Source organism: Microcaecilia unicolor, chromosome 9 (assembly GCF_901765095.1).
Source record: "Microcaecilia unicolor chromosome 9, aMicUni1.1, whole genome shotgun sequence".
In the NCBI taxonomy this organism is placed as follows: domain Eukaryota; kingdom Metazoa; phylum Chordata; class Amphibia; order Gymnophiona; family Siphonopidae; genus Microcaecilia; species Microcaecilia unicolor.
In genome coordinates this window covers 90,558,288-90,572,858 of record NC_044039.1, presented here as the reverse complement: position 1 = coordinate 90,572,858, position 14,571 = coordinate 90,558,288, and the positions used below count along the sequence as shown (strand labels likewise).

Sequence of the window (14,571 nt, the reverse complement as noted above, 5' to 3'; positions counted from 1 at the left end):
AGAGGCTGCTGTTAGAGGTTGTGGTAGCCACATTGAGGTTGGAGCCACAATAAGCAGGAGCAAGTGGGCATCACTCCTACCCTTAGGACCCCTAGACCACCAGGAGGAGCATAATCAAACGTGAACGCCCATCTCCATGGGCATCTATCTCCGAGGACGGGTACGTGAAGGGGCGGGACAGACCGTATTTTCAAAAAAGATGGGCGTCCATCTTTTTTTTTCAATAATACGGTTTGTGCCGGGCAAATGCATTGCATTTGGGTGGATTTGAGCTGGGCAGTATCGTTTTTCAGCGATAATGGAAACCGAAGGTGCCCAGATCAAAAACGAACAAATCCAAGGCATTTGGTCATGGGAGGGGCCAGGATTCGTAGTGCACTGGTCCCCCTCACATGCCAGGACACCAACCGGGCACCCTAGGGGGCACTTGTAACAATTAAAAAAAAATTAAAATACCTCCCAAGTCCATAGCTCCCTTCCCTTGGGTGCTGAGCCCCCCAAATCCCCCCCAAACCCACTGCCTACAACTCTACACCATTACCATAGCACTTATGGCTGAAGGGGGGCACCTAGATGTGGGTACAGTGGGTTTTGGGGGCGGTTTGGAGCGCTCCCATTTAGCAGCACAAGTATAACAGGTGGGGGGGGGGGTGGGCCTGGGTCCACCTGGCTGAAGTCCACTGCACCCACTAACAACTGCTCCAGGGACCTGCATACTGCTGTCATGGAGCTGGGTATGACATTTGAGGCTAGCATACAGGCTGGAAAAAAAAAGTTTTTAAAGTTCTTTTTTTGGGGTGAGAGGGGGTTAGTGACCACTTGGGGAGTCAGGGGAGGTCATCCCTGATTCCCTCCGGTGGTCATCTGGGCAGTTGGGGCACTTTTTGGGGACTTGTTCGTGAAAACAAAAGGGTCCAGAAAAAGTGACCAAAATTCTCGCTTCTGGCGCCCTTCTTTTTTCCATTATCGGCCGAGCGCGCCCATCTCTCCTCGGCCGATAAACACACCCCAGTCCCTCCTTCACCACACCTCCGACACGCCCCCATCAACTTTGTCCGTTCCCGCGACAGATTGCAGTTGGAGACGCCCAAAATCGGCTTTCGATTATATCGATTTGGGCGTCCACGGGAGAAAGGCACCCATCTCCTGATTTGGGTCGAAATATGGGCATCTTTCTCTTTCAAAAATAAGCTGGCAGGTCTATGAAAGGTAGGCCCAATGGGCTAACAGGTGGTGTGGAGCAGGGTATTGGTCTTAGTCATTTCTTGTCTTTGGGGGGAGGGAGGGGGCTCGGAGGATCAAGTGAGGGCATCTACTTCCCCTTTAGTGGTTCCCAGTTCATATTTAGCCAGAGCCTCATAAGTGTCTTATGTGGGTCTTGGCTGAATATTGGCCAGGACTCGTGTAAAATCTGGTGGCCAGCACATGCCAATATGGCCCTGGATATTCAATTCTGGTGCTTGGACATGGCCCAGCATTGAATATTGCTGCCATTTCTGTCCACAGCAGACCATTAGCGAATCTCCAAGGTACTGGTGCTTCTTCTTGTCCACATATTCAGTTTTCCAGGTTTTTACAAATATTTTATTTCTATAAAATATAAGTAATCATTGTTGAAAAGAAAACAATTTTCAATTTTGTATGGGTAAAAAGTGCTTTATCTGTATTAATCAGCTGTCTGCATATATCCCTCCCTCAGTGTGACTTAAAGCCTGTACATTGTTCTACAACACATGTACATTAAGGTATATTGAAAGGAGTCATTCTTGGAGATGTTTACATCAGAAGAGGGGGCACATGCGTGACCTCTGTGGAAGATGGACACCTGAACCATCAGCTCCTGCCTTTAATATAAGATTCCTGTGTTAATGGGATTTTGAGATTACTTTTCAAGCTTAAATATCAGCTCTTTCCTGATTCAAATTCGCTCTCCCAACCAGCCTCTAAGAGACATAAACAAAGGCCACAATCACAGGTACAATCAGCTGACTCTGACATTTATTTACAATCTATTATGTGTGAAATACTCTCAATTAAGGGTTTGTTACAAGATAACTATGAGAGGAGCTAGGAGAGAAATTTACAGAGCTTAAGGCTAAATTCTGTTACAAAGCCAAAAAGATGTGTGGAGACTATGGACATCAAATGCAGTTCTTTTTTTTTTTTTTTAAATATTTTTATTGGTGTATGAAGTCAGACTTAATACATCTTATAACATAAACATAGTATAACAGTTGCTGAATAAAATTGTTCATGGTACAACACAGCGTAGCCTTTAATCTGATTGCACTCCATAACGGTTAATTTATAACCCCCCTCTCCCCACCTCCCGCCCTTTCCCCCCTCCCCCCCCCCCCCCCCATTGAGTAGAGCGTTTCCCCAACTATACACATTCTTTACTACTTGGATTTGGAGTGCTGTTGCAAAAGCAGTGTCTGAGCTCTGCACCAAAGATCTCGGTATTGACGGAGTCTCAGTGCAACAGCAAATTTATATGTCATGTTAACCCAGCTGCCCATTTCTATCATACAATTTTTCCATGATTCCACCTCCGGGGGTGTCTCATTGACCCACTCCCGCAATATGCACTTCTTCAAAATTATCAATGCCAGCAATACAAAGCGGATCTGGGCCACGCCCAGTCCCTGTCCTTTAAGTGCCTCCCCACATCCCATCAGAGTAACGGAGTATTGCCACTCCACTGTGCGTTGCAGAATTTCTTCCAACAACCGCAACACATTCACCCAGAGAGTATGCAATGATGGACATTCCATAAAAGAATGTAGGAATGAGCCCACACTCCTTTTACATTTATTACATGTGTCATCCTCCCACATTCCCAATGCTTTCCCTCTTGCTTTTGTAATATGCACCCTGTAGAGAATCCTATACTGGATGTCTTGCAATGCTGCATTTGGGGTTATCTTACTCAGGTTTCTGAATGTTACCCCTAGGCGTTCCACCGTGACTTCTTCTACCACGTCCCCACTCCACTTCTCTGCCAATTGTGTCATATGTGGTGCTTTTTTGTGATCTCTAATCGCTTGATGCCACCTGGTCAGTCTATTGCTTATTGGATTAGTCTGCATAAACAGGAGGTCCAATTTGGTGAAATGAGCTATAGCCCGGGTCCTGCGCTCTTCACTCAGAACATAGTCTCGGGCCTGTAAGTAAGCAAAGAATTGTGAGCCAGCTATCTGCAGTTCCTGCTTTACCATAGCAAAGGTTGGAAAGGCGTCATCCCCCTGTTTCCTAAATTGACCTATGAACTGACATCCATTTTCCCGCCAGCTCCCAAATACCGACACGCCCTGCCCTGCCGGGAAGGCCAAGATCCCTAGTAATGGCATGAATAGGCTGACCCCCTTACCTGCTTCTCCATGTCCTCTCCACCACCTCCAAGCCTGCTGTAGCGCAGCCACAAATGGGTTCCCCACTATCTTCCTAGCTCCCTGCACTACCCAGGATTCTAACCGTAAAAGGATCATTTGGACTGCACCAGCTTTCCCAAAAACCCTAGAGGGCATAATGTCCCTCCCCTGAGATCAGCTCATGTATCCACCGCATCAGTGCCGCCACGTTATATCTCCTCAGGTCTGGGAGTCTGAGGCCTTCTTGTGCCTTCCCATGAATCAATTTAGTAAATGCAATCCTGGGGCGCTTTGAATGCCAGATAAAAGTGCCTATAATACTTCTATACCTTTTCTCCTCCTCCTTTCTCACCCACAGCGGGAGCATTTGTAGCGGATATATGAGCTTGGGTAGTAACACTATTTTCACTAATGCAATCCTGCCCATAAAGTTTAATGGTAGGTCTTTCCATTGGTTACATAATTTTTTTACCTCCTCTATACGGTCAATTACGTTTCTTTTATATACCCAGGCCTGATCTGCACTAAGGTGTACCCCCAGGTATTTAATGCCTCCTGGTGCCCAGCGTAGAGGGAAAGTCGCCAATTCTCTACATTGACATGGTGCAGTGACAGGTAGCGCCTCTGATTTCTCAAAATTTATGCTGAGGCCCGAGAATTTTCCAAATTCTCGAATAGTGTGCATCACCCGGGGCAGAGTTTCAGTCACATCATCTATCAGCAACAACATGTCGTCTGCGAACAGATTAATTTTATGTTCCTCTCCTCCCACTCTTAACCCTTTCAAATTTGGCTCCTGTCTTATTTTAGCTGCTACTGGTTCCAGTGTCAAAATAAACAATAAGGGCGACAGCGGGCACCCCTGCCTGGTCCCCCTTCCCAGGGTGAATGTATCCGTCAGGAAGTCGTTCACAAGTATTTGAGCCGTCGGGGAACTATACAATGCCTGAATCCAATTCAAAAATTCTCCCTGGATGCCGAAACGCCTCAATATCCAAAACATATACTTCCAGATCACTTTATCGAAGGCTTTTTCGGCATCCAGGCTAGCTAAAATGGCATCCCCAGTTCTCCCTTTCCCCTCCAGAAGCACTCTGCATATTTTTAAGATGTTGGCCGACGGGTACCTGCCCTTAACAAATCCTACCTGGTCCGCATGCACCAGGCAAGGGACCACCCTTCCCAAACGATCCGCCAGCACTGCTGCCAATATCTTTACATCTGGTTCAGCAGAGAGATTGGCCTGTATGAGCCCTCCAACTCCCCGTCTTTCCCAGGCTTTGGAAGCACAACTATATGTGCATGATTTAACACCGGTCCCATAGTGCCCGCTTCTCTTGTGTCCTCACACATAGCAACAAAGGGAGCTATAATCATATCTTGTAAGATTTTATAGTAGTCCACTCCCAGCCCATCGGGGCCCGGTGCTTTTGCTAAGGTTAAACGCTTGATGACCTTCTGAACCTCCTCCCCCTGTATCGGTGCATTTAACATCTGCCGCTGTTCTACTGAGATAGTGGCCAAACCCATCCCTTCGACAAATTCCCTGCATTTATCCTCTGAAAAGGAGCCCTCCTTATATAGGGACGAGAAAAAGCATAGAAACTCCTCTTGGATGTCAGTTAACTGTGCACATACAGTGGGGGAAATAAGTATTTGATCCCTTGCTGATTTTGTAAGTTTGCCCACTGACAAAGACATGAGCAGCCCATAATTGAAGGGTAGGTTATTGGTAACAGTGAGAGATAGCACATCACAAATTAAATCCGGAAAATCACATTGTGGAAAGTATATGAATTTATTTGCATTCTGCAGAGGGAAATAAGTATTTGATCCCCCACCAACCAGTAAGAGATCTGGCCCCTACAGACCAGGTAGATGCTCCAAATCAACTCGTTACCTGCATGACAGACAGCTGTCGGCAATGGTCACCTGTATGAAAGACACCTGTCCACAGACTCAGTGAATCAGTCAGACTCTAACCTCTACAAAATGGCCAAGAGCAAGGAGCTGTCTAAGGATGTCAGGGACAAGATCATACACCTGCACAAGGCTGGAATGGGCTACAAAACCATCAGTAAGACGCTGGGCGAGAAGGAGACAACTGTTGGTGCCATAGTAAGAAAATGGAAGAAGTACAAAATGACTGTCAATCGACAAAGATCTGGGGCTCCACGCAAAATCTCACCTCGTGGGGTATCCTTGATCATGAGGAAGGTTAGAAATCAGCCTACAACTACAAGGGGGGAACTTGTCAATGATCTCAAGGCAGCTGGGACCACTGTCACCACGAAAACCATTGGTAACACATTACGACATAACGGATTGCAATCCTGCAGTGCCCGCAAGGTCCCCCTGCTCCGGAAGGCACATGTGACGGCCCGTCTGAAGTTTGCCAGTGAACACCTGGATGATGCCGAGAGTGATTGGGAGAAGGTGCTGTGGTCAGATGAGACAAAAATTGAGCTCTTTGGCATGAACTCAACTCGCCGTGTTTGGAGGAAGAGAAATGCTGCCTATGACCCAAAGAACACCGTCCCCACTGTCAAGCATGGAGGTGGAAATGTTATGTTTTGGGGGTGTTTCTCTGCTAAGGGCACAGGACTACTTCACCGCATCAATGGGAGAATGGATGGGGCCATGTACCGTACAATTCTGAGTGACAACCTCCTTCCCTCCGCCAGGGCCTTAAAAATGGGTCGTGGCTGGGTCTTCCAGCACGACAATGACCCAAAACATACAGCCAAGGCAACAAAGGAGTGGCTCAGGAAGAAGCACATTAGGGTCATGGAGTGGCCTAGCCAGTCACCAGACCTTAATCCCATTGAAAACTTATGGAGGGAGCTGAAGCTGCGAGTTGCCAAGCGACAGCCCAGAACTCTTAATGATTTAGAGATGATCTGCAAAGAGGAGTGGACCAAAATTCCTCCTGACATGTGTGCAAACCTCATCATCAACTACAGAAGACGTCTGACCGCTGTGCTTGCCAACAAGGGTTTTGCCACCAAGTATTAGGTCTTGTTTGCCAGAGGGATCAAATACTTATTTCCCTCTGCAGAATGCAAATAAATTCATATACTTTCCACAATGTGATTTTCCGGATTTAATTTGTGATGTGCTATCTCTCACTGTTACCAATAACCTACCCTTCAATTATGGGCTGCTCATGTCTTTGTCAGTGGGCAAACTTACAAAATCAGCAAGGGATCAAATACTTATTTCCCCCACTGTACCTTCCCTTGCTTGTTTCTAATTTTTCTGATAAATTTCCTCGATGTCCTCTGATTCACGAGAGATGGTAACATTTTGCCCGTTTTGTTGCCCATTGGTGTAGTTTATATTTATACAATTTAATATTGTAAATTGCTTCCTCGTCCAGCACATTCTGTATTTCTTTCCTACACTCCATGTATGTCTTTCTATTGCCTTCCGAGGGGTGACCCATAAGTGCTCTACGCGCCTCCCGCAATTTCATTGTAAGATCTTTTATTTTTTCCCCCCGTTTTTTTATTTTTGGAAGCAACGTAAGTGATAATTTTCCCTCTTAGCACAGCTTTTGCAGCCTCCCAAAAAATTCTGGGGCTCACCTCCCTTGCATCATTCTCCCTATGTAATCCAACCAGCACTTCCTTAAATAGGAGCAGAATTCCCTGCTCTTATATAGCGCTGGGTTCATCTGCCATCGGGGCGGTCCTTCCCTTCTACCCCAGGACAACTCTGCCCGCACTAGTGCATGGTCCGACACAGCTGGCTCTACAATTCCCGATCGATTTGCTGTAACACTGAGTGAGTATGATATAAGCAGACAGTCAAGGCGAGAGTGGACCCCATGAGGGTGAGAAAAGAAAGTGTAATCAGTGTCTGTTATATGTTGTTGCCTCCATATGTCCACCAAATCTAAATCTCTCATCAGCAAGTTCACACCCTTGTCCTCATGGTCTCTCCCTGCTCTCCGTGGTGGCTTGCAATCTATTGAGGGATCGCTAGTGATGTTAAAGTCCCCCCCAACTATAAGTTGATAGTCATCTAATGCTACCAGCTTGGCTTTCAATAAAGTGAAGAATTTGTGGCTATAAACATTGGGTGCATAGACATTGCATAATCCCACCCTTTTCCCTTGTAATTCACCTGTCACTATCAAGTAACGCCCATCTGGGTCCTGGTACATATTATGTAAGTCAAAGGCCACATTTTTCCGGAACAGTATGGCAACCCCCCGCTGCCTTCCATTATATGATGCAAAGAATATATCTCCCACCCAATCCTTCTTTAACTTAAGGTGTTCTAGCTTACTTAGGTGGGTTTCCTGAATTATGGCCACATCAGCTTTCTGACGCTTAAGAGCCTGCAAAATTTTAGTTCTCTTTACCGGAAAGTGCACTCCGTCCACATTCAGCGACACAATCTTAAGACAAGCCATTCATAACAAAATGTCTCCTGTCATCCTGCGCAATAGTTCCCCATACTATCTGAAGGCTTCCCAGCTGAGCCCTCAGAGCTAAAACACACTGCCCCAAGTTCTGTTGCTTTTCAAACTCTCCTCTCTCTTGCCCTCTGGTCTCTCCCTTCGTTTGTACACACTCCACATAGGTATTTGTAAGGAACCTCTCATTCCCTCCCTCCCTCCCTCCCTCCCTTCACCTTCTCTATACTCCCCCCACCCTGCCCATTCCTCCTTTCCCTTGTACTGCCCCTTTAATTCTATCCCTCTGAGCACACATACCCCTTGTGCATGCCAGTGCTCAACACTCACACTCCCCTTTTACACCACCAACTCTCCCGAACTCCGCCCTCTCTTCCCCTCCCCTCCCCCCTCCTGGTGTTACCCCAAAATTTTTCTTCTCAACTCAACACATATCTGAACATTATAATCTAGTAATTGAGCACTTGTGCTCCTAAAAATGAGAAATTTTTCAACCAGGAGCTCAAGTAAGACTCCAATATTTTAACCTGTTGTAACTGTAGCTGAATAGTTCATAGCCCAGAGACTTCTCTCGATTCTCCGCATTCATGTTGACATGATGAACCGGTAAACTGCCTGTCTGCTAATATCCTTGAGTACGATGATACTTGCAATCGTCATTCTTAGATTCATCTCTGATCTTGCCTTGTCTGCTACCAAAAAATTCCATAGATGTATCTCTGTCCCATCTAGCTTCGTCATTTTTCATATTCATCCATCACCTGACTTTTCTGCTGCTCTATTCTCTCAAGGTAGTGTTGACACAAACTTTTCTAGATCTGCTGCTTCATTGAAAAATAAAGTTTTGTTCTCATGCAGTACTCGCACCTTCGCGGGGTATAGTAAGGCAAAACGTACTCCTTTGTCATATAGCCTTTTACAATGACGGCCCATGGCTTTCCGTTGGTCCGAAACTATGGCCGAATAGTCTTGAAAAAGCATTATTTTCTCTCCCTCATAGGCAAGGCCTGAATTACTTCTATACGCCTGCAGCAGTTATTCCTTATCCATGTAATTTAACAGTTTTGCCAGTACTTGCCTTGGCCTGCTTTCATTCGCACGTACTGCTCCTACTCTGTGTACTCTCTCCACCTGCAAAGGATACTTGCTGCTGTCCAGGCCCAGTTCTTTAGGCAGCCATTGTTCTACAAATTTTCGAAGCTCCGTCGCTTTTACTGCTTCTGGGATGCCCACTATCCGAAGGTTATTCCGCCTGCTGCAGTTTTCAAGATCATCCGCCTTCTGTGTCAGCTGCTCACATTTCCTCTCCAGCGCTGCCATGCGCTCATTCGTCCCTACAGCTGCATCTTCAGAACTCAACACTCTTTCCTCCACGAGTTGCAATCTGGTGCTTTGGCGTTCCAGCGTCTCACGTATCTGGTCTACCGAGGACTGCAATTTCGATAATTTTTCTTCCAGCATCGCGGAGATCTGCTGCGCCAAGTCCCGAACCACCTCTGCTGGTATCATTCCCGCCATCGCCATCTCAGGAGCCGCCGCCATTTTAGCCTGCATCGCGCTGGAGTTCTGCTTTCCCCGCGGGGTCTTAGCGGGCATACCCTCCTTCGCTTGCAGCGATAATCTCCGCTGGAGTTCACTTTTGTAGCCCTCGCCTTCCGCCGTCAGATGGTGCAGAGCAGGGGATCACCTTGGGGGGAGATCGCGGGTAATTCTGCAGATTTTTACGCGCTCGAGTCGGAGCCGGTGTCAGAGGCTTCCGCTCAGCTCCGCGTCATCACGTGACCTTCCAAATGCAGTTCTAATTCAACAGCCATAACGACTTTTAAGCGAAGAATCAGACAAATTGATTTACTTAGACAAGACCTTGAAGATCTTAACAACAGATCTCAAAGGAATAATGTTCGCACTCTGGGTATTCGTGAAGGGGCTGAAGGCACCTATATTATTGCCTTTCTGGTAAAACTATTACCTTCACTACTTGATCTGAGACTTGACACTCCCTTAGAAATTGAACGTGCTCATCGTGTTCCGTCGGTAAAATCAGCTGATCAAAAGTACCCACGGCCGATAGTCTCCTTCAGTATCAGCATACTCTTGATATTTTGCAGTCTGCTAAATTAAAATCACCTGTAAGGTATGAAGATAAGAAACTCATGTTTTTCCCTGATTTAAATAAAACGACAGTTCAAAAAAGGAAGAAGTTTCTGTCATACAGAGATCAGCTTAAGAAGATTGGTGTTCAATATGGGCTCTTTTACCCTGCAAGGTTTAGAGTCACTGTCCATAATTCTACCAGATCCTTCACTGATCCGATGACTCTTCAGGCTTTCCTGGACTCATTAAAGAAGTTTAAAGATTTGTTTATTGTTCATGGGCTTAATGTTGAATTCTATTTAGCTTTTTCAGACATTCTTGTACCCAAACTCCTCCAGTTATATAATCTTTTTCTAACGGAAGACTCTTCTAAAGGTTCTTTTCTAGAATCTACAATTGTAGTAATTCCTAAACCTTATAAAGATCACAATAAAGTGGAAAATTATAGGCCCATATCTCTTTTTAACATTGATAATAAAATATTTGGTAAGAGTCTTGCCTCTAGACTCCAAAAAATTCTCCCTATTATTATTCATAAAGATCAAAATGGATTTACTCCCCAACGTCTCCCAAATGATAATTCTCGACTCTTTTGGAATATCTTGTCAAATGCTCGTCATTTTGATGACTCTTTAATTACAGTCTCCTTAGATGCAGAAAAATAATTTGACAGAATTGAGTGGCAGTATCTGTTTTATACCGTGAGATGGTTTGGTATTGGTGAAAGATTTATAAACATGGTTAATATTCTTTATGATAATCCACTGGCTACTATAGTGGTCAATGGCAATGTATCTAAACCATTTTTCCTAAAAAGGGGAACCAAACAAGGTTGCCTTCTCTCACCACTTCTTTTTAACATTGCTTTAGAACCTTTGGCAATGGCAATTAGGCATAATTCTGAAATTTTGGGTGCACGTATTGGTATTGAAGAATTTAAACTATCATTATATTCTGACGATATTCTTCTGTATACAACATTAAAATCCCTACCTACTCTTCTCACTTCTATAGAATCATTCTCCTTACTGTCTGGTTATAAGATAAACTGGAATAAATCAGTGGTTTTCTCCTTATCTCCTGTTCAGAAGCATCATATTTCTTCCTTTCCTTTTAAATGGGAGCCTAATAGGATAAAATATCTGGGAAATTGGTATGATAAAGCTGTAGATCACTCTTTACAATTAAATTCTGAAGCTCTACTATCTATAGTAGGCTCTACTCTAGATAGATGGAATCCATTATATCTTTCATGGTGGGGTAGGGCTGAGGCAATAAAATTGGTTCTTACTCCAAAATTAAATTATGTCTTCTGCATGGCACCTTTTCCATTCCCTTCTTTGCTATATAAGAAAATGGAAAGTAAAATTTCTAGGTTTTTATGGCAGTATAAACCCCCTAGAATTGCTCTTCAAAAACTTAAATTGTATAAGTCTAATGGTGGTATCAACTTCTCAGATTTTAAATCTTATCATCTGGCATTCAGATTGTCACAGGCTATATATTGGTTTCATGAGGATAATCATCAAAATCTCCCTAGATGGCTTGGCTTTGAGAAGCATTTAAGTTTTCCTTTTCCTCTTCATCTTTTTCCTTTGGATGCATTTCCATATCCCACTGGTATGTGTTTAATTAAAGCTACTGCGAAGCTCATCACCACTATGAGAAAAATATTTAAATTGTATGTTCCTTTTTCTGATATTAGTATTTGGTTTAATTCGTCCATTAAATTAAGTAATTCTACTTTAAACTGGCCACTGTGACAGGAAAAAGGTATATTGTCATTATCTCAAATTACTGTATGTAATGATGGTTCTTCTGCTGAATCTGCTTGTCTACAATGTAATTTAACTACACTTGATGCTGATTCTTGGCTGGTCAGTCAGATGCTGCTAATCTTACTACCTTTTGTTGTACTATGCTAATGGGTAATAGGAAAGCATCGAGAATATACAAATGTATACATGACTCTTTCACAAACCCCTATCTTGAACTCCAACATAGATGAGAGTTGGAATTGTTCTTTCATGATGAAAATGATTGGCTAACCTTTTGGTCTAACTCCAAGAGACCCACTTTCTCTGCTGGTATAACACAATCATCATGTTTTGTTCTTCATAGAGCTTATTGGACTCCTTTCAAATTGTCTAAACTAACCAGATAAACATCTCCTCCAAAATGTTGGTCTTGTTCTGCTCCTGTTGGTCACCTGAAGCATTTACTCTTTGAATGTTCCCTTGTGTCCTCCTACTGGAAATTAATATGGAAAAGAATATGTTCAATAATTCCCTTCTCCTCGCCTGTTGGTTTGACATATGATGTGATAATACTTCGTTCTTCGACCCCTAAACTAACACTTGAGGATCAGTATCAAAAACGTTTTGATATAATGATGGCTCTAGTCATTCATCTTATAGTATTTCATTGGAAAAATAATTTGCATTTGAACTTTTGTGAATGGTGGAGTCATCTTTGTACTATTACAAACTATGAAGAATCTGCAGCTTTTAAATTTCAATTGCCTACTTTGAAGAAGCATTGGGCTCCTTTTGATCATTACATCAAAACATCAGCATCTCCTAGAGATTAGATTTTTATATTTATACTTAAATTGTCACATTTATCTATATGTAATGCATTTGGATTTGTTGTTGTATGTTATATTGGCTTAAATTTTCTTGAAAACTCAATAAAAATGATTTAAAAAAAAAGAAGAAGAGGAGGGAAATAACATGCATAGACAGCATTTTCAACTCTGAGGGGGTCTTTTACTAAGGTGCGCTAGTGTTTTAGTGCATGCTAAATGTTAGCAATGTCCATATATTCCTATGGACGTTGCTAATGTTTAGCGTGCCCTAAATATTACTGTGTGCTAAAAACGATAGCATGCCTTATGTGCATTATGCCTACATGTTAAAAGTACCCAAAGACTTGGTCTCAGTTTGGACAGTTGAAAATTTCCTCCTAGAAGTGAATTGTTTCCTTTTTCAGTTTTTCACTTAATATATATTGATAACCTTGGTTATTTTGTTTTTTCCCCCCTCTTTTCTACAGGTCTTTCACCTCAGCCTTTCTGTTTTCCATTGAAGTTCAAGTGACCATAGGTTTTGGGGGAAGAATGATGACTGAAGAGTGTCCTCTTGCAATCAGCATTTTGATTGTGCAGAATATTGTGGGGTTAATCATAAATGCAGTAATGCTGGGTTGTATATTCATGAAAACAGCCCAGTCTCACAGAAGAGCAGAGACCTTGATTTTTAGTAGGCAAGCAGTGATCACCATACGAAATGGCAAACTTTGCTTTATGTTTCGGGTAGGGGACTTGAGGAAAAGCATGATCATCAGTGCCTCAGTACGTATTCAAGTGGTAAGGAAAAGTACCACTCTTGAGGGAGAGATAATCCCTATTCACCAAATAGACATTCCAGTGGAAAGTCCAATTGAAAGCAACAACATTTTCCTTGTGGCTCCATTAATCATTTGCCATGTGATAGACAAACGAAGCCCTTTGTATGAAATATCTGCCTCTGAACTCAATAACCAAGACCTAGAGCTTATAGTGATACTTGAAGGCGTGGTTGAAACAACTGGGATCACAACTCAAGCAAGAACCTCCTACATAGCAGAAGAAATCCTATGGGGTCATCGTTTTGTATCTATTGTTACAGAAGAAGAAGGGGTATACTCAGTTGATTATTCAAAGTTTGGGAACACAATCAAAGTTGCAACTCCACGTTGCAGTGCGAGAGAACTGGATGAAAAGCCATCTATACTTATCCAAACTCTACAAAAGAGCGAACTATCTCATCAGAATTCTCTGAGGAAACGGAATTCTATGAGGAGGAATAACTCGATGAGAAGGAACAACTCCATGAGAAGAAACAACTCATCCCTCATAGTGCCTAAAGTACAGTTCATCACACCAGATGGGAAACAAAATACATCAGAAACATAATGACTGTTAAAGGAAGATTCATAGTTTTCAAAGTCTCAGATATTAAGCAGCATGAACTGCTACTACTAAGTGCACTGGAACTATTTATGGTTTTAATTAAGGATAACACTATGGCGCTCATTTTCAAAGCAGATGGATGTTTTAAAATGACAAAAAAAAGGCCTATCTGCCCAAAATGTCCAAATTGCAATTTTGGAACAGCAGAATTTGGACATCCTATACTGCAGTGCATCAAAATAGCAAAGGGGCGTTTTGTGGGCGGGACTAGGGAGGGCCCAAAATTAAGACATCCAACAGCAATAATTGAATGGGAAGAAAGGTTGAAGTCTAAAAATAAGGATGCTTTTATTTAGACCTGTTTCAATCATAGCCAGGGTACAAAAAGATGCTCTGATTGAGTAGCTGACCACTGAAAGGATTAAGGCATGACCCCTCCTTAATCTGCTGTGGTTACTGTCCCCCTCCCTCCCCCCTGAAAATGACACCAGAAAGGGAAAATAGGCTCCCTGACAACATCAGGTATTATGGGCATTCTGAATAGAGCACCAGGCAGATCTGAAGGGTAGCCTAATGATCAGTGCAGTGGAGTATAAATCAGGGGACACAGGTTCAAATCCCACTTCAATTGTGGGATTTGAACCTGTGAGCCCTCCAGAAACAGAGTTATACCTACTGTACTTAAATATTAACAAACTAAGGGGCCCTTTTACTAAGGTGCAGGAGGGCCA

At 43.3% G+C, this 14,571-nt stretch overlaps 1 protein-coding gene across 1 annotated transcript in view; it reads left to right on the top strand.

Moving 5' to 3' along the window:
- Positions 1 to 14,261, top strand: part of KCNJ8 (potassium inwardly rectifying channel subfamily J member 8) — a 33,272-nt gene extending 19,011 nt beyond the window's left edge. Inside the window, exon 3 of the mRNA XM_030215309.1 lies at positions 12,943 to 14,261. Within this exon, the coding sequence (XP_030071169.1) occupies positions 12,943 to 13,843 (901 nt within the window). The 3' untranslated portion in view covers positions 13,844 to 14,261. The remainder of the gene's footprint in view (positions 1 to 12,942) is intronic.
- Positions 14,262 to 14,571: the final 310 nt, after the last annotated feature.